Source organism: Astatotilapia calliptera, chromosome 5 (assembly GCF_900246225.1).
Source record: "Astatotilapia calliptera chromosome 5, fAstCal1.2, whole genome shotgun sequence".
NCBI lineage: Eukaryota > Metazoa > Chordata > Actinopteri > Cichliformes > Cichlidae > Astatotilapia > Astatotilapia calliptera.
This window is the reverse complement of record NC_039306.1, coordinates 29048318-29069344: the sequence shown is the minus strand read 5'-3', so window position 1 is coordinate 29069344 and position 21027 is coordinate 29048318. Positions and strand designations below refer to the sequence as shown.

The following is a 21027-nucleotide window of genomic DNA, read 5'->3' as shown; positions in this document are numbered from 1 at the left end:
ATGCAGCAATTGATTGGAAGGTATAAACGCACATAGAAATACTTTTTTAAAGGCAGAACAGCTTGTAAGTCAACATTTGATTTGATCACCGTTATTCTTAATCACAGCCTGGTGTCTTTTAGGTAAGCTCTCTTGTCATTTTTTAAATGAGTCTTCAGAAATAGTTCTGCAGGCTTCTTGAAGGACATCAAAGATGATCCCACACTGCTCAATGTTGATAATCAGATTATCTTCAGATGGTATTTCCTGGTTGATCAAAATCTGATTAATCTGTTTAAAATCCCATCAATTTTAACAAGATCTCTAAAACCACTGGCTGAAATGCAACCCTACACCATGACAGCCCCTCCACAGTGTTTTACAGATGGCTGTAGGCACTCACTGTTGGACCTCTCTCCGAAACACCTCCGTACATATTGACGATTTGACGTTTTTGATTTGGCTCCCTCACTCCTGGAGACCTGTTGCCACTGATTTTCAGTCCAGTTGAAAATCAGTTTCCTTAAAATTTTTAAGCACACACTGCACAGCATGTTGGCCACACAGAAAGGCCCCGTCCAGATGATGGAGTCAACCGTAGGACCTTCTTGCTGTGAGGCAACAGTGCTAACCACCGCGCCGCCCACAAATAATCCCATTATCAAGAAATAACCACAACACGAACAGTACTGCACAAAACCCTCATAAAGAAACCCATCACAAGGTATGCAGTCACAAAAATCTCAAGTGAGAAGACAGATTGGAGTGGTTGGCTTAAAAAAATAACATCTTTATTATTGTGTAGTTGGGATGTACATTTTTTTTTAAAATCTTAACCCACAACACCAACTTCAAGCTAATATTGTGTTCTTTGTTTCTGTTTTGCATGTTTAATGCTCTGATGTGTTCTCCACAGAAATGAGTGAAAGCATGTGAGTGTATTTCACTGAAGGCCCGTCGTGTGTGGAATCATCATTTACATAAAACATCAGTTTCAGCTGACACTGTACAAGCAGATACAGTACACCACATAGCTAAGGAAAGCTATTACACCAGCCAGCCCTACAAAATGAAATGGCTACTTGTTTACCATTAAAAATGAACGACCCAGTCCTTTAATCTATTACTGAATCAGCACTTTAAAAATAGTAAGCTGTTGTCCGAGTAGGTTTGCAGCCTACAAAGTGCACATTATCACTGAATACAGCTTCACATCCGATAATGACTGCACGTTACAGTTGCATATCAAAAACATGGAGCGGGAAAAAAAAATATCACAGGGTTAATACTTCAAGACACAAAACAGTAACTTTCAGTGTTAGTGCTACTGCTGCGCAAAATCAACACAATGAAACCACACGGAGTACAGTAACAGGCAGACAGGAATCTGCTGTGAGAGCCAAGCGTTTAACTCCCTGCTGTGCAAGACAATACTTTGATTCATAAATAATTTGGAACAGCGATGCCGAGGGCCCGCTGAACACTGAGGCCCGGACACTCGCAAGTTCCTCAAAAAAATATGCTTAAACAAGGGGTAACAGAGAAATGTGTGCGTGTGTATGGCGCTGGTGGAGGAGGAAGAAGGAGACACATTAACCTGCTGGTCACCAGTGTGAGGAGGTTGTGCACATTTGGAAAGGTGGAAAAAAAAGGAAGAAAAAGGAGGAAGGGGAAAGGTCCAGCTTTCAGCATCACCGGGTTCCAGCCAGCAGAGGTATCAGAGATGAGGAGGGACGGTCTGCAAGGCGTCTTCAGCCGTACGTTGGACGTTCACGTTCTGGAAGAAGGAATGCAGCAGCGTCAGTGTCCTGAGTGAATATACATCAACACAAGCCCACTTTTATCACAAGTCACCAAAACAAGGACTCTTCTTTTACTGGGGTGAAAAAAAACAAGAAAGCCTTTTTTTCTCTCTGTCAGTGGATGTTAATGCTTTTGTCTGCTGCTGCTGCAACTTCTTCCATCAGTTTTCCATCTACGACTTTTTGCATTTCTTTTGCCCAAGGCACCATCTGGAGAGCCCCATCACCATGACAGTCACTGGCGTGAGCAGACTGCCAAGTAATTGGTGTCTGGAAGTTGGTAACTACATGTTTCTCTAAACCTCACAGCAGCACCTGAGACTAACCTAAAATGCTTGTTACTACTTTTTCTTTACTTTAAATGTGATTTTTTTAAATTTCCTCTTATTTTGTTTAATTTTAATCAGAGAGCCTTGTTAAGTCAGTGCAGACAGAAATCTGTGACTGGCACAGTGAGCGTTTTGTTTAGCTGTTTGCTATTCACCCCAGTGGAGTCTTTGCATATGAATGACCAGGAGAAATCTCAGTCTCCTGGTTTGCACTGCACTGAACGTTTCATGTGTACACAGAAGAAGATACGAAGGAAATTCCAGCGTTTGTTTGATCTCCCTCTGATATCAGTAAGAAACACCCAAGTCATTTTAAGTCTTTAACAATTCATTAATATCAAACAGTGAAGCAGATTCATGCCATGCTTTCTAAAATGAAGCACAAAAAGAGTGTGATAAAGATACATGATATGGAAGTGTAGTTTATTTAAAAACAGTCAACAGAAATAGCTTCCTCTTAGTTCTGATCAGTAATGTGAAAAACACTGTGAGAGTCTTCACATTGTTTCACAAGAAAAGTATAATTTCATATTTCCAGCATTTTCATTAGACAGTGTTAGGACATCTTAACAAATTAAACAGGAGCTTATGTGCAAGAGTTTATGTGCAAATATAGAGAAACTGCACCACTTGGCTACGTCACAAAGCGCTAACCTTAAGAGTTTCCTGACTGCTATCTACAAACATATAAAGTGATGGCACACCGTTAAAAGTTAACGTGGTTAAAAATCAGTTCAACAGACAGAATCAAATAAACAACGTATTCACTGACTGCACTTCAGAAGGTGCTGGAGTGTCACTGTTTCACAGTCGGGAGTACAGCATCAGCTCAAAAACACCTTCATTTGATTGTTTTGCTTTTTTATTCATTCTCCAAAAATAGGAGAATGAGCTTGTCACAAGGTCCGTGACAGGATTAATAAATGAAAAATTACAAACTGGATTCCAGTCGATTACCACCATCATCACATCTTATTATTACAAGAGAAGGAAGAACAGAAGACATGAAGAGTGGAAAGAGACTCAGTCAGGGATTTTTTTTCCCTGAAGGTACACTGTGCATCTGAAGGGTTCTGTGTGGGTAATGAAGGACTAAAGGAGGGGGGAGGGTTGGGGGTGTTGGGAGGGGAGGGTACTGCCTCACTGGTGAGATGGCACTGTTAGCAAAGCTTCCTCTGACATCCGCGACACGTCTACGTTCTGTTTGATAAAAAAAAAAAACAGACAAAAAGGAGGAGGGATCAAAACACAAGGGAGACATGAAATCCACTGGGCACACACCATGTCAACGACTTGGAATAATGCATCACGTTTAAGGTTTCAAGGATTTATCTGTTTTTCCACTTGTGTGACAGCATCAAGAAGAAATGAAAACCACTGTATGCACATATTTATGGTTTTGCCAATCTAGTTCAAAAGTTAAAAAATAAAATAATGTAAGTGCTCAACCATAAAACACACGCAGAGCATAAAACATTCACTGTTGTAGTATTTGTTATGCAGAATTCATCGCTGTTCAGTATCAACTCCTGTTAGAAAAAATAATAATAATAAAACAGTTAAAATGGTCCACTTGGAGGACTATTTATCTAAAGGAAATGAGGGAGAATGTGAAGAGCAGTTAGTCAGTGTTTCATTAATCTGTAACCAGAGGTGGGCAGTAACGCATAATCTGATTACTTTTTTCAAGTAACGAGTAAAGGGATTACTATTGCAAAAACGGTAATTAGATTACCGTTACTTTCCCGCAAGCACGCTGCGTTACTAAAACCGTGATTTTTTTGCGAGAATGTCTCATGACAATGACGTAAGCGAGTATGACGTTCGTGGCAACAGCTGTGTGCAGATCAACAATGGATCATATATCGAGTGCGGGAGAGAGTATGAGCGTGCAGTGTTTAAAGCGTGGAAGTACTGACCATTTACCATTTACTTTGAGTTTGATTCCATAAAAAGTGACAAAAACATTAGTGTCCGTGGTACGTGGGAAGAAAACTTCTTTTTACAGCGAAAAAAAAAAAAAAAAAACCCCTAAACAAGCACCGAGTACGATGTAATGGGAAATTCACAGAGAAACTCGCGGATTCTTCAACTGACCGCTGCGGCACACCTGCACCAGGGTAAACCTCCGCCTATGCCACTCCTGCTATACAGGTGAAAATAGAGCAACAGGACTGCTAGTCTTTGATTTTATTTGTTTTCTGCTGTGTTTTACTTGCATCTATTTGAAAGAGTGAGTGTAAACACAAAAAATATTTTATTTTATGTGCTGGAATGTGTAGAAAACAGGTTTAAATGTTAAACTAATTTCTTCAAGTCAGAGAATGGTGCAGATAATTTAATTTTTGCTTGATGCATAAAGTTAAAAGATTAAAACTAATAAAACAAGTTTTATAAAGAGACTTTTCCATTTGATTACATTTTGTATGATGGATTATGCAGAAAAAGTAGAATTGGGCTGAAAGATATATCGCTTTATCAGCTATTCAGGTTGTAAATCGTGTTTTTAAAAAGTAACTAAGTAATTAATTACCGTTGAGAATAAGTAATCAGTAAAGTAACGGGATTACTTTTTTGGGGAAGTAATGAGTAATTAGTTACTGATTACTTTTTTCATAACTTGACCAACACTGTCTGTAACCAACACAGGATCTGCCAAACGAGCCAGCTCTGCATCGATTACGAAAGCATGGAAATCAGAAAGGAGCACCACAGTGAGCGACCTTACCTGTGAGAAAGCAGGCTCTGCTGTATGTGTCTGTTTAATGTGTGCGTGTGTGTGTCATGCTACCCACCGCTGGCCTCTCTCTGTGCGTGTTCACTGCATCCACGTTTAGGCTGATGGACTCCACTTTACAGCCTAAGCGTGCAGAAAGTAGGTTTGTTTGATTAGTTTATGTGGCAGCAGATGTATATTCAGTTTGTACATTGCACATTGGCACGACAGCGGACCTACCGTAGGCCACCGGTGTCAGCTTCAGCACCGTGTGTAGTGGGCACTTCAGATATGGAAGCTCCTCTGTATGGAAAGATGAGTTCATTAGAGCACCACCGTATAAGTACACACAGTGCTTTTCACATATTTACATTCTTTTCATAGTGGGAGCAGGTACTCGTGCATGTGCATGCTAAAGGAGTCACATGCGCACTTTTTAAAATGAATTAATAAAAGATATGATTCATCAGGTAGTAAACAAGTATTTTGTGATGAATAAAGAATGGGTCCAAATAGGGATGGGTACCGGTGTCCGGTGCCATCGTTCTGACATAAACGGTAGTAACCAGACCGAAAAGCAGCGCACATTTCGGTGCTTTTTTTTCCTGAGCTGTGATACACTTTAGATTCTAGCCAATCATTTTACGTTTCCGAGGATAGTAGGCGGGGCCAGGTACGTACGTTCTGTTAGAGCAGAGCTACAGATTAAAAATGTCCAAGGCGAAGCGGTCAAAAGTCTGGCTGTACTTCATAGCAAAATATGCAAACTCAGCAGCCTGCAACAAGTGCTTTAAGCTGATACTGTGATACTGTCAAAGGAGGTAACACCTCAAATCCGATGAAACACCTGGCGACGCATAGCGTTTTTTTAAAAAGCCCAGAAATGCGCCGTATTTGATAGCTTGCTGCGAGACCTCACACCGAGCGCATCTACTGCGGGTGGGTTGCCTGTTATGCAACATCCCCCAAAAACACGAAGAGGAGAGTCCTGGCCCCTAGCCCTGCCAGTGTAGCAGAAATGATGACGGATGATGGTGGCAGCAGCCGTTTTTCTCTGCGTGAGTAGCTAATTTACGTTTCAGTTCAATTCAATTCAATTTTATTTATATAGCGCCAAATCACAACAAAAGTCGCCTCAAGGCGCTTCATAGATACAGAGAAAAACCCAACAATCATATGACCCCCTATGAGCAAGCACTTTGGCGACAGTGGGAAGGAAAAACTCCCTTTTAACAGGAAGAAACCTCCGGCAGAACCAGGCTCAGGGAGGGGCGGCCATCTGCTGCGACCGGTTGGGGTGAGAGAAGGAAGACAGGATAAAAGACATGCTGTGGAAGAGAGACAGAGATTAATAACAGATACCGTATTTTCACAACCATAAGGCGCACTTAAAAGTCTTAGATTTTCTTCAAAAAGTACGGCGCGCCCTATAGCGCAGTGCGCCCTTTGTGTTGTAAGGAGGACGTAGTAGAGAACACCATGAGAACGCTAAAGGGTGAAGTGTGTGCGTTGACTTTATTGCACATACCTGTATAAAAGAACAGGTATGTGCGTTATGCAGGACATCGTTGTTTTAACAACCCTGAAAATGGCAAAGAGACACGCTTACGAAGCACAGTTTAAACTGAAGGCCATCAGCTACGCGGAGGAACATGGAAATCGAGCAGCGGCGAGAGAATTTAAGGTTAATGAATCGATGGTTCGCAAGTAGAGGAAGCTGGAAAACAAGCTCCGACAGGTCAAGAAGACGCAGCTGAGTTTCCGCGGACATAAGGCGATCATCGAGCAAAGAACGAGCGGGAGAAGCGTTTCGACGGTCACCATTCGGCTAAAAGCAGTTTCACTTTCACTTTTTATGAAACGGTGCCATTTTTCCATCCGGACCAGGGCTACGGTAGCGCAGCAACTTCCAGCGGATTATAAGGAAAAGCTGGCCATCTTCCGCTCCTACTGCAGCAAACACATCGGCGACAAACGCATCCAGCGATGGATGACCGATGGAGACCACAGTTTCACTAAGAGTGGAAGGCAGCGCCGGGCGAGTTACGCCACAATTTGCCAATGGATTGTAGCTGCTTGGGCTAACATGGCTGCTGGCACTGTTGTTCGAGCTTTCGCAAAAGCCGGCATCATTTCCGAGGAGCCGCACGGCACGGAAAGTGACTCTGACAGTGAAGAAAGTGAACCTGGCATGTTTGATGGAGATTTAGCGCAGCTGTTCAATTCAGACACAGAGGATGAGGACTTCGATGGGTTTGATTGATGATAAAAATGTGAGTACCAAACTTTGTTTTGCTCCTGCTTTATTTTTAAATAAATGTATGTATGCTTGTGTGTTGTTGATGATGACGATTACTGGTAATAAAAATGTGAGTGAGGTACCGAACTCAGGTTTGCTCCCGCTTTATTTTTAAATACACATACGGTACTTGTATGCGCCCTATGATCCAGTGCGCCTTATGTGTGTGTTAAATACAGTAATGGCACACATAACTGAGACTGCGCCTTTTAGCACAGTGCGTCTTATGGTCGTGAAAATACGGTATGATTCAATGCAGAGAGGTCTATTAATAGATAGTGAGTGAGAAAGGTGACTGGAAAGGAAAAACTCAATGCATCATGGGAATCCCCCGGCAGCCTAAGTCTATTGCAGCATAACTAAGGGAGGATTCAGGATCACCTGGTCCAGCCCTAACTATATGCTTTAGCAAAAAGGAAAGTTTTAAGCCTAATCTTAAAAGTAGAGATAGTGTCTGTCTCCCGAATCCAAACTGGAAGCTGGTTCCACAGAAGAGGGGCCTGAAAACTGAAGGCTCTCCCTCCTATTCTACTTTTAAATACTCTAGGAACAACAAGTAGGCCTGCAGAGCGAGAGCGAAGTGCTCTAATAGGGTGATATGGTGCTACAAGGTCATTAAGATAAGATGGGGCCTGATTATTTAAGACCTTGTATGTGAGGAGCAGGATTTTGAATTCAATTCTGGATTTAACAGGAAGCCAATGAAGGGAAGCCAAAACAGGAGAAATATGCTCTCTCTTTCTAGTCCCTGTCAGTACTCTTGCTGCAGCATTTTGGATTAGTTGAAGGCTTTTCAGCGAGTTTTTTGGACATCCTGATAATAATGAATTACAGTAGTCCAGCCTGGAAGTAATAAATGCATGAGCTAGTTTTTCAGCGTCACTCTGAGACAGGATATTTCTAATTTTAAAGATGTTGCGCAAATGGAAGAAAGCAGTCTTACATATTTGTTTAATATGTGCGTTGAAGGACATGTCCTGGTCAAAAATGACTCCAAGGTTCCTCACAGTGTTACTGGAGGCCAAGGTAATGGATCCAGAGTAAGAATCTGGTTAGATACCATATTTCTAAGATTTTCAGGGCCGAGTACAATAACCTCAGTTTTATCTGAATTAAGAAGCAGAAAGTTAGCGGCCATCCAGGTCTTTATGTCTTTAAGACATTCCTGCAGTCTAACTAATTGGTGTGTGCTATCTGGCTTCATGGACAGATAGAGCTGGGTGTCATCAGCATAGCAGTGAAAATGTATGCTATGTCTTCTAATGATGCTGCCTAAGGGAAGCATGTATAATGTAAACAGAATTGGTCCTAGCACTGAACCCTGTGGAACTCCTCAGTGTGTGAAGAGGACTCTCCATTTACATGCACAAATTGGAGTCTATTAGATAGATATGATACAAACCACTGCAGTGCAGTACCTGTAATACCTACAGCATGTTCTAATCGCTCTAATAGGATATTATGGTCAACAGTATCGAACGCTGCACTGAGGTCTAGCAGGACAAGCACAGAGATGAGTCCACTGTCAGAGGCCATAAGAAGATCATTTGTAACCTTCACTAAAGCTGTTTCTGTACTGTGATGAGCTCTGAAACCTGACTGAAACTCTTCAAATAAACCATTCCTCTGCAGATGATCTGTTAGCTGTTTGACAACTACTCTTTCAAGGATTTTTGATATGAAAGGAAGGTTGGAGATTGGCCTATGATTAGCTAAGACTGCTGGGTCTAGAGATGGCTTTTTGAGTAAAGGTTTAACTACAGCCAGCTTGAAGGCCTGTGGTACATAGCCGATTATTAGAGATAGGTTGATCATATTTAAGATCGAAGAATTAATTAATGGCAGGACTTCTTTGAGCAGTTTTGTAGGAATGGGGTCTAAAAGACACGTTGAGTAGGCTAACCACGTTATTACATTAATGCATGTAAGGTGAACTAGCAAACAATCATCATAGCTACATGCGGCTGTCCTCTTGTTTGATGGCAGATACTCCCTTCACCCTGGCTAAAAAGGCTAAAATGACCAAAGAAAAAGTGGAAAACAGTTAAACATGAGAGGTTTAGGACAAAGTTTGTGTTTTTTCCGTTGTTTAAGCACTGCTTCCAGCCAAGAGTTCTCTCTGCTTTCTTTGGGGCCATCGTGGTTCAAAGAGTTGGCAGTTCGTCCTGTAACCGGAAGGTTGCCGGTTTGACGCCCCGGCTCGGACAGCCTCGGTCGTTGTGTCCTTGGGCAAGACACTTCACCTACCACCTACTGGTGATGGCCAGAGGGGCCGATGGCGCGATATGGCAGCCTCGCTTCTGTCAGTCTGCCCCAGGACAGCTGTGGCTACAACTGTAGCTTGCCTCCACCAGTGTGAGAATGAATGAATAGTGGAATTGTAAAGCGCTTTGAGGGCCCCGAAAAGTGCTATATAAATGCAATCCATTATTATTATTATTATTATTTTCTAGCAGATGGACTCCAACTCCATGTTCTTGGACCTGCAGTTTAGTTTGTGCCGCCTCACAACAAAGACTGCTGTCACAGGCTGCACTCATGAGAGGTTGCTAATGATATCGTGAACTATCTGGCTAACAGCAAGGTAACTTTCAAAATAACAGCGTCTGCTAGTAAACTCATCATGGATCGTTATTTTGGAGGGGTGAAAAAAACCCATTAATCGCTAAATACAATATGGCAGTTTTTAATACCCCTCAAGTACAGTGTGAGTGTGAGACAGTGACACAGTGAAGAATTCTGAAGTGGAGGAATTATTGAAATAAAGGAAAAACAGAAATGAGGTCAGTGAGCCACGTACGTCTCCAACTGCTCACTTGAAAAATGAGCTTTATGCAAAACACGTCAGCGCACAAACCTCTCATCCAGCATCTTAGTTAAAAAGACTCTAACCCAACCAAGAAGGTCTGTGAGGTGCACAAAAGTTAGTCTGGCATGTGAAGCTGCGGAAGCAGCCGGGGACCGGACATGCACAATAATTCATCTATCACTCTGCCTTCAATAGATGTGAAAATGAAACTGAGCAGATAGCTCCAGGATCTACGTGATCTACAATAAAAATGTTGTGTGTGTTTTACACTAAAATGTGTTTCCTAAAATTATTTTTCTCTTACACCTCTCAGGTTTCTTGACATTTCAGTTTGAAAACTGACCTGCTGTTTTGTCCAGAAAGTATGCCAACAGGCAGCGCAGGACAGCTTGATGACAGATGACCAGCACGTTCTCCTGCCGCTCCAGCTCCATGATGACGGGCTCCAACCGCTGCACCAGGTCCTCATAGGACTGAGTGGCACAAAACAACGGAAAAGGCAATCGTGCGAATCCCCAAAACAATATAAAAAACTGAATGTGTAAAATAAGACTTCCACTTGACATTGACACATCCTGCAGAGTAATTAATTCACAGGTGAACAGGATGACATCTGAGCAAATGGAAAATCCATACAGGCTGTGTAGACTAACATAGGCTTTAACGACATTTCCGAAAGCATGATGTCACCGCCCGACTGGGCAACCAGCTAATGCCCATATCCATCTTCCTGTTACAGATTAATGGAGAGGTAATGGAATGAACTAAAGGTGAGAAAGGACCAGCAGGCACCTCAAACCACCTGATCAAATATATCTGGCACACACACACACACACACTGATGCTGAAGCCTTTGTTTACTGTGATCTAGTGTTAAGCCGATACTGTCTGAGAAGCTGAAGCTCATTAGCACAGAGTAGGCTGCCAGAAGCCATTAAGATAAAATTAGATCATGTTTGTGGTTATCAGAAAGAAAAAGAGCACTTCATTATGCCCACAAAGGAAAATCCTGTCTGCATTAGCAATGTTCCACATGTTAAAAAATAACCACTGACCTCTCCTTTTGGATAGCGATAGCGATATTTGTCCTGGTCTCTTAGTGCAAACTCCAGAGGGTAGTTTCTTTGGATCTCCTCATACATCAACTCCTCACACACACCCTAAAATGCACATACGGGTTCAACTTCAACACAGAAGCACAAAGAGGTAGTCAACAGTGATGTGCAGAAGCCAAGAGAGCACCACCTACAGCATCAATCTCATTCAGGACCTTCCACTGTTCATAGGGCACATTGAGGGCTTCGGCTGTCTGGATGGTTCTCTTCATCTGACTAGTCCATACCTTGAGGTCGCTAATGTTTTGCTCCTGGATGAAGTGGCTCAGCTTCTTAGCAAACTGGAGAAAGAAAAACAAAACCTTTATTTATTTTCACAATAGCTCATGCAGTCAGGAGGAAGACAGGTAAGGGTTTAGAAGACATTTTTTCTTTGATTGTAAAGTTTCGTTGTACCTCCTTCCCTCTAATCGTCAGACCCGAGTCTCCTCCGATACGACCCTTGACGTTTAGCTCGCTCTCCCCGTGGCGGCACAGGTAGATGGAGCGGGGTGTGATGTGGATGTTCATGAGGTAGTAGACAATCCGGCTCTGGATGTGGTCTAACACTCTATTGACCAAGTACCGCTGACCAACGTCCATGATTTTAATGTAGGACAGATCTCTGAGGGGAGAACACAGATAAAATACAATAAGAAAATGTGTTTTTTAAGCCGGTTACTCCCATAGTTTTGCAATGGGGACACACACACCATCACCAGGTTCCACCTCACCTGTCCAGTATCTCATCCAGTGTCTCGTACGAGTTTTCATAGCACTTAATCCGCTTCATGAAATCTTCCACTGCTTCTTCTGTGTTGCAGTTGGTGTAGTCCGGGCTATCCAGTTTCACTTGCTAAAGTAGAGCAACAGCAGAGGAGTGAGCCCTGCATCTTCTAACGAGTCAAAACAGTGCCAACAAACACAGACACTCACCACTATGTTCTCCTGTATGACATCTGGGTCTTCACACACAGACTCCACAAAGAACACCTGAAGGAAGACAGAAGACAGAATCAGTGTGACCGCCAGCAAAACCCGAACCCTCACTTTGAGCCCGCCAGGTTACCTTAAAGCCATTCTGCTCCGCAAACTCCAGGATGGTCTCCCTTCTTTCTCGGGTAGTGTTTGTTGCATCGAACACCTGTAGTAACACACACATTATATGAGCTTTTTTAGCACTGCACCCCGTATCTGAGCTGAAGAAAATATCTCAGCCTGTGTGATAATTAACACATGACCCACCGCAACCTGGCCTCCGTCTTCTGTGAGGTACTCCCGCACATCGTTCAATGCCGCTGAAGCACACTTTCTGTGAAAATCACAGACAATCGGCCATAAAATGTTACATAATTAGTGATTAAATAACTTGTTAAGGTAGCATGATGCCAAAAGCACCCTTACCTTCTGATCTTTAACCCCTCCTCGTTGTCCGGACGGAAGAACTCAAAGGACTTGTAGATCTTTACAAACTCTCTTCTGTACTGTCCAACATTAAACTCTAAAGAGAAAAAAAATGGAGGCAAAAGCTATTTATTATAATTGCACTCAAAACACTCTCACTGGTGCTTCTGCTCTTGTGCATAATTTTACTAAAATCTGATACACTCTGTTCAACTCTATGGCACATGTACCTCTGGTGGGCACTCCGATCCAGTTGAGATAGCGGGTCAGCTTCTTGGAGATGTAGGTCTTCCCTCTGGCAGGTAGGCCCACGGTAACAATGAGTGTGGGACAGTTGGTCATACATACTGAAATGAAAGAGATCAAGGAAGCTTCAGTCCGCAGCTGATCCCTTACAATACGAAAGTCAAATTTAAAAACACACAGTTACTCAATCAAGACTGTCAACAACCAGGTTTGGGGATAGATTAGGAGACTGGCTCCAAAATGCTATCTTTCATATTACACAATTTATAAAGATATAATTTGAACGTTAGATTGGCATTATCAGAATGTGTGCGCCTGCGTGGTGCTGATATCGTTCATCTTGATAAAGTCTCACCACCCTGACAACGTGGAGTGATAGACAGAAGTATAACAGAGGTCACAGTTGCTGCAAGATGTGTCGGGGGTCTAGTGAAACAGCACTTTTACTGCAACAGACATCTGGAGAAAGCCAGCACACTGAGCCACTGCGTACACAGGTGACTGGGCCAGAGAGCAGCCAACCACTGGCCACATGCTCATTATTTTAAACTCCGCTCATTCCAATAATCCTCTCCGAGTCAGGCCACAGTGAGGAGACCCTGACCGTGCTGCGGCGCGCTGGTAAAACTCAGCAGCACAGCCACACGGCGAATGAGCCGCATGACTGCGGGGATACAATTCATGTTTACAACCGGCGGTCGACACAGAGGGTCATCCCTCGGACCAGTCCTTTCTCCTCGATACGAGCAGCCTTCATGTGCGGCGAGCATCATGTGAGTCCTTACATAAGCGTGCGAACCAGATGGCTGCTGCAGCAGAGAGACGTCTGACCTCTGTGAACTGTACTCCCCGCGGTAACGGCAGCTACTGCCACACAGATATTAATGCATACTGACCCAGCGCTCATTATTCACGGCGGACTGGAAGCCTCTACACACGCGCTCACGCGCACGCGGAAGAGAAAAAAGGGTTCCGGAGAAACTGTGAAGCACAACCATTGATACTCATATGACCACAAACGTTATATATTCAAGCTAACTGTTGTCGCCACGTCATACGCACCCTTCCTTTGACAAATGTGTTTTTCAGGAAGGCCGTTTTTATACGGCATCCAAATCTTCTTCAGGGGGTTTTGCGTGAGCTCCCGCGGATTTGTCGCTGCTTTGTCCTCCATTCCGTCTTGCGGTGAGGTGGAGGTTGCCGCGGCGGCAGCAGGAACACGGGGCTTCTTCCCGTGATGCTGCTCTGAAGTCGACCGGTGCTTCATCCGCGTTGGTGTGACGGGATGGAGACGGCACGAGCGTTCTTTTCTCTCTTTCTCTGTGCCACTTGTCACGTGACCCGATCTGCCGATACCAACAACCGGCAGTTGGACGTAATGATCACAGCACAGGCGCAAAACAATTTTGTGATTAAACGTAAGTTTTATATGTTTTGCGCAACCACAAAACACAATCGTTGCATAATTACACCGATTACCCCATAACAAATAATTACGGGGCCAGTATTGCTGATATCAATATTGTTAACCTATAAAAGCAGCGTATTTAACAGGGAGCAGGGTGTCATGATTTATGACATGCATCACGATCAGTTTGCAAATTATGAACACGCTTTAATGACAATTAAATCACTGTGACGTTTACTCTCCACAATGACACACCTTTCAGCTTCTCGTGTATTTTGAAACTCCAAAACGCTTTGAGTCAACTTCTGTTGTTTCACTGTGCTATAGGCGAGAAATAAAATGGATGTGACAGTGAACACAAAAAGGTTCAGGGACTTTTATAGTGCAGTATTTGAGGTCTATTTTTTCATTTCCACAAAATAAATAAATAAATAGATAAATAAATCAGTGCGCTACATACTGAACCTAGAGGATAGAAACTAGTGTAAATCCTACTGCCATAGTTTCAATCCAGCACCAATAGCAGCATTGACATTTGCATTGTCCCATCTCTAAATAACAGTTTTAAGCTCAAAAATATTTCTGGCTGGTCTTGATTCTAATGGTCCTCTTATAATGGTCCTCAGCAGCATCTCATTGGCTTAAAGTGCTCACAGTGACATTGGGTCACTGTTGTACCAACCAACCTCTCCTAAGCTTTACATAACGAAGGGCTGCTTTGACATTCTGCCATAAATCATTTTGATACAGTTTTGAATTCATTGTTTTTTCAGTAATTGCAAGGCACAGAGGCACAGAGACAGCAAAGGAGTTTCAAAACACGATTTCCACCACTGTGCTTCACAGTTGGTACTGAAGTTTGGCATCTGCCTTGCTCCACAACTTCAGCTTTCTTGTCATCATTTTTGTTGTCCACAGCATGTCCCAAAAGCAGTGCGTAACATCAGCGGAGGGAAAACTTAGACTTTGTTTCCATTGGTTTCTTTCATAGCATGCTTTCTCCAATACTCATTAATTAATACATTTATTAATAAGTGATAATTATACTTTCAGTAACAGGCCTTGTATGATGCTATGGTTAGTTTATTTTATTAAATTTCCTATATCGCCATCTGGATGAGACCAAAGCGCATGCTCGGCTCCTATTTATTGACTTTTCTTCAGCTTTTAATACTATCCAGCCACATCTCTTAGCTTATAAACTTCTTAACCCGTTTAAACTGGATTTTAATCTTGTTGGTGGGATTTTAGACTTTTGGACCTGTTGTAGATGAGTCTGCTTCTTGGTGTGATCAGTCATTCTTAAAGATCAGCAGCTTGAAAAGTAAGGACATGGTAATTGACTTCAGGAAGCCATCCCCCCATCCTGCACCAACAGTAGTACATGGTGCAGCAACTGAACTGGTGGATAGTTTTAAGTAATTAGGGGTTGTTCTTGATAAGGTTCTGTCCTTTGAGTCACATTTTGATGCTACAGTGAAAAAGGTCCAATAACGACCGTACTTTTTAAGGAGATTCTGAAATGATGACCCTTTTTTATAAAAGTTTTATTGGATGTATTTTAATGTTTTGTATCATTGCTTGGCATGGTAATTTGTCTTTGACCAATAAGACCAGATTTAGTAACCTTAGTAACCAAGAGACATAGAGTGCCTTTTATACCTGCTGCTATTGTGATGATTAATAACACTAAACCATAAGTATTGTTGCCATCACTACTGGACATTGGACTTTGCTGATGATAACATTTGGGCTGTTCTTTCTGGGCTGTTTTGAGTGTGTGTGTGTGTGTGTGTGTGTGTGTGTGTGTGTGTGTGTGTGTGTGTGTGTGTGTGTGTGTGTGTGTGTGTGTGTGTTGTTTCATGTGTGGACATACTGCAAATCAATTTCCCACTGGGGACAATAAGGTTACCATTGAACACTGTATACTACCTTTTCTCTAAACTATATACTTTGTTGCCTATTTCAGGAGTACATGCGATGCCCCCAGTGTAAACTTTGCAGGACACTCACTCCTCAAGAGTGGATCACCAGCTATCGATCCTACGTGCTGCACAATAATATTCAATACTTAGTATTTACTGTTATATTCACATAGATCATCGCGATGATGTTGTTTATTATGTTGCTCTCTTTTTTTTTTTGCTTGTTTTCTCTTTTTTCTTTCTCAACAGGTGATCCAGGTGATTGATATATGTATTTTTTTTTGTCTTTTTGTTTTGTTGGGGTTTTTTTTGCCCTTTATCACCGTTCCTCTTCCCCGCTGTTTTTCTTTCCCTACCTCTCTTTCTTTCTCCCTTTTCTTTCCCTCAGTCATGTCTGTCCCGTGTGTAGCAAGTGAAAATAAAATAAAATAAACAATAAAAGCAAAGGTGAATCAAATAGACCAATACGGCAAGGCCGGGATGGTCCATTTGGTAAAGTAAATCTACTGGGCATCTTTCTTTGCCTTTAGACAATAATTCTGATGCAAAAGGACCAAACGGGACAGACGGAAGAAAAAAAAATGAGTGGATCACCAGTCTTGAATTTTCTCTAGTTGTATAGTTTGCCTTATTGTGGACTAATCAATGCCCAGGTCTTTAGAAAAGCTTAATAACAATTTGACAAAGATCCTGTAAAAGCTATCACAACAGAAGCATGCTTTACACAACTAGTATTTCTTGAGAAGAGCAGACCTTGTCAGCACAAATTTTGTTTGCTTGTATTTAAATGGAGAGCAGCCTAACTCACATTTCCAGGTTTACATCCTTAACTGGAATGCTTGAAGGTAGCTTTTGGAAAAGTCATACCCCAGAGGTCCGGGTTACATGGTGAGTGCGTTCATAAAGGTCAAGTGATCACGTGTTGTTTATTTACTCTAGTTGGGTTTATAAATGAGATTTAGATGAAGGTCAGAACCCATTTTATAAGCAATTAATGCTGAAAAGACTAATTACAAATGCTTACTTTTAGCTGAAAGGTCATAAACCAATGTATAATGCTTAAAACAAACATAAGAAAAAACGTATGTATGATGATTAGGAGACTCAACAATATGTGTTATCACATAAAACCATATCATGTTTGTATTTCAAATGCACTCAGCGGAGTACTGATAAACAACACATTTCCTAGACATCAGGTATGTAAAAGTCATGCTGTCTTCCTTTCTTTCTTCTTCTTCTTCTTTTAAGGTTTTGAACTTCTACATAAACTCACTAATGAAAACCTAAAAGTTCTACTTTAAATGGACCTCAATAGCCCTTTGTAGCCAAATAGGTGCTTTCACTTTTATCCATTCCTCTCATCACTGTCCAACCTGGCAACCACATTTTCAGCATAGTTCTTTCCACCTTTAACCTTTGACCTGATTCACAGAAGTCTAGTCAGCAGGAAAAACACTTTGTGTGTGTCTTTAGGAAAGACGTTTTCGTTTTAATTGAGTACAGGGGTTTGGTGTTTCCCGATTCAAATGTATGTGTCTGTAAAATGTAATAAAATAACAGTAAATAGTCCTGAAGCAGCAACTAGCCTGGTCATGGCCAAGAGATAGCCATGACTAGTTGCTGCTCCTGACTCCTCCTGACTCTTGAAAGTGTGGAGCAACAAGATGACACTGTGTATTATGTGGGATTATACACCACAGCACTGCTTTGAGTTTCGACTCATTAGTCATAGTCAGAGTCCACTTATTCTACTTTCATACTCACAAACAGACCTGTCCAAAAAGACCAGAAAAAAGTGTGTAGATAGTTACAGGCAACATTAATAATGTCTATTTCTGTTTCAGGGTTCTGCTGTTATGTTCACTGTCCCAATCTGAGGCTTACTTAGAAACTTGACTCAACCATAGTTTTTGCACTACATCAAACGTAAAGTGAAAAATATCTGCTTTTCTTTCACATTTTATATGGCAAACAACTTTTTTCCCCACATGCTCACACACTTCACTCCACTCCCTGACAATGTCCATGAGATGGCAGTATTGCACTCCATCTGTCCTCATCTGTAAGTCTGCACTCTATGAGTATATTAAACTTTGCTACTGGAATCAAACTCACCAGCCTGAAAACACATCTCACTGGTGACTCATTTTTGCAAGTCCAATTTTGTCATATATGCACAATAATATGTTAGGTCATGTGCTCTTCATCTCAGGTGAACAGAGTAAAGCAGTTGGGGGAGTGCAAAACCCCTGCAGTGGACACAGAACTTAGCACACCACACAGGCACTAAACATAAAAACTAAACACAGAAAGCTTCACAAAGGCAGAACGTATGCAGACCTGATCAGACCTGTATAAAAAGTTTACATCACTGCACTGGTGTACCTAATATGTTTTTCAAAGCTCTTTACACTCTTATGTGTTATAATCAGAGGTGGGTAGTCACTAATTACATTTACTCTTTTAAATATACCTGAGTACTTTGGGAAAAAATTCTTTTAGGAGTAGCTTTACTGCACTGTGCTTTTTAATTTTACTTGAGTAATATTATTATGAAGCTTTGCTACTCTTACTTGAGAAACATTTCTCGCTACTCTACTCAGTGTAACTTCACTGCATGAATAATAAACACATTTTAATCAAAAATGCATGAGACACTGACACAAACCTACAGTTTATGTCAAGTCGTTGTTGTTTTTTGATTTTCAGTCTTTCAAATACCAACATTTGCTCTAAACTTTATATTTGTGTCTGTTTGATTATCTCATTTTTAAACATTAAATCAGATGTTATGATCAGTTACACAGTACTAAAGTAGCATTTCTTTTAAACTAAATTCTTTTTTACTGTTACTCGAGTAATTTCTTGAACGGCTACTTTTACTTTTACTTGAGTAAAACTATGTTGAGGTAGTGCTGCTACTATTACTTGAGTACAATTTTTTTTTGGCTACCCTACCCACCTCTCGTTATAGTTATACTATTTTGGAGCACAGAGTCGATCGTGATGGGGTAGCAACAGGGCCCTTGACCTAAATATGCTCTGATGGAGGTTTTCTAATTAAATAGGCCCTACACGCTCAAATTCCCTGTCTGCTAGTAGACTATAATATATGTCAGGTTCATCAGGTCCACGAAGAAATGGCACAGTAACTCGTGGTTTATTTTTATATTTTCATCTGTCAAATAAACATGCTGCAGTGCAAAAAGTTTTGACAGAAACCGCAAAACTGCGTAAAAGTCAGCTAGAGAACATCAGATGAAGGATATTTGCATAAAGTTGTACACGGCCTATGAGAAATCAGCCACTGACAATCCTCCACTGACACTCCTGCTTGGCAGGAGGTTCTCGCACATTTTTCAGTGTCGTCTTAAAAAGCTCCACTGGAGAACATGAACAGGAAACGGAGCTGAGCCGGGCTCCTCCTCCTCCTCCCAGCAGCTGTCAGGCTCTGATTGCAGCTAACCGCCTGTAGCCTGTAACATACTGGACAAGTCATTTCCTAACATAGTAGTGGACATTAACATTACACTTGGTAGTAAAGTCGGCATTGGCCGTACAGGGAGTGTGAGGGAGCCCGAAGCTTATTACGATCGAGGATGAAGCAGACACGAGCGACAGGCTGCGGTTACATCGCAGCGGCATCTGATCAGTCACAACAAACAGCCATAAAACGCAAACCATCAGCCTCTCCAGCAGCACCACAGGAATCAGTGTAGGACCATGACAGCAATCACAGCCCGATGATGGCACACACCAATAACCTGGAAGATGTGTCGCACGCACGCGCCCAAATCTTAACATTGTCGTTTTGTTATTTTTTTAAAATCTATTTTATTCTAGCAGCAGCTCTAAAACACCCGCCCGGCAGTAGCTGTGAAGCTGCTGCTGTTCCAAATAAGTCTGCCAACTATTTAAGAGAAAAACCCAGAGACTGTCGCCAGCTGCCGTTATGTAGGGTAAAGGTGAAAGCGCCAGCACACCAACAGGCATCGACTCTTGTTTACGTCTTTAAGGGCTGCCCCTCGCCGTCCTACGCTGTCTGTCTGTTAAAGGAGAACAATTCAAAGTGCTGAACGAACGGATCCGAGGAGCGTGGAAATCGACGCCTCTTACCCGCTCTGTCCTGGTTCTGCGAGAGCTTGGACCTGCTGGAGCAGCCTCTCATCATGAGCGTCCGTCTGATGGAGCGCAGTGCCTGGCGGTGTGTACGTGCGTCCAACAGCAGCCAGCGCCACTGATGCTCACTGTACACACCCCCGATGTGCGCGCGCGCGCGTACGTATGCGGGAACCTGGAGTCAGGAGGACGGCTTTCGACAAAAATGGGTATAATGAAAGAGCGGCCTACCTGCCTTATGACCCTCCTACACCCCACCCACGTTTAGACTGTCCGGAACGTCTTTACCAGCCCAACCCTTACAGGCAGAGCAAAAGAAGAAGGACTGGATTGGCAGCCAACTTTGACAGGGATGTGGTATTTCATTCAAAAACAAACAACACAAAACAAAACAAAAATACCTGCACAGCATAAACTCAAACCTATATATATCATGAACCGGTTTGGGAAATATCCATAAACGCGCAGTACGTTGGTTTTGTTTGCAGGTCTTCAGTGGGATCATGGTTTAAAGCCAGTCTCGCGACCAGGCGATGACCTTTTTTTTTTTTATTAAGTTCCACAGTCATATATATGAGGGGAAGCCGACTTTCCCAGGTCTGACTTGTGTTGGACTTGCACAGGCCCATGCACTCAGAAATCACTGTACTCTTGAGTCCGATTCTCTAAGCTACAGTTAACTATAATATTACCATGGGCTTGTTGTTACTATAACGTATGGTTATAACCAAACTGTATGGCTTAATTTCACTTACAGTAAAATTTATTTTCTAATTAAAAAAAAATACTATCAGTAAAACTGATTCTCAATCCAGCTCAGGGGGTACAGCGTCTGCACCTCTGGGACCACAACACTGCAGCTTATTGGGGCTTCACCTCATCTGCTTTCACGTG

The 21027-nt window shown here is 42.2% G+C and overlaps 1 protein-coding gene across 4 annotated transcripts; it reads right to left on the bottom strand.

Moving 5' to 3' along the window:
• Positions 1-748: 748 nt before the first annotated feature.
• pfkfb4a (6-phosphofructo-2-kinase/fructose-2,6-biphosphatase 4a) lies at positions 749-20293 on the bottom strand. Of its 4 annotated transcripts, none has more exons than XM_026168715.1 (14): positions 20131-20292; positions 12663-12779; positions 12433-12529; positions 12274-12340; positions 12098-12172; positions 11965-12021; positions 11763-11884; positions 11446-11653; positions 11184-11330; positions 10990-11094; positions 10278-10407; positions 5067-5129; positions 4906-4970; positions 749-1756 (listed from the first exon to the last, which is right to left on the bottom strand). In XM_026168715.1, the coding sequence occupies exons 1-14, from the start codon at positions 20183-20185 to the stop codon at positions 1697-1699; spliced, it is 1368 nt and encodes a 455-aa protein (XP_026024500.1). In that variant the 5' UTR covers positions 20186-20292; the 3' UTR covers positions 749-1696. The 4 variants fall into 4 exon arrangements, with proteins under 4 accessions (XP_026024500.1, XP_026024498.1, XP_026024502.1 ...); XM_026168713.1 differs by lacking the exon at positions 20131-20292 and adding an exon at positions 13741-14037; XM_026168717.1 differs by lacking the exon at positions 749-1756 and adding an exon at positions 2517-3310 and having other exon boundaries at positions 20131-20293.
• Between the last annotated feature and the right edge of the window lie 734 nt (positions 20294-21027).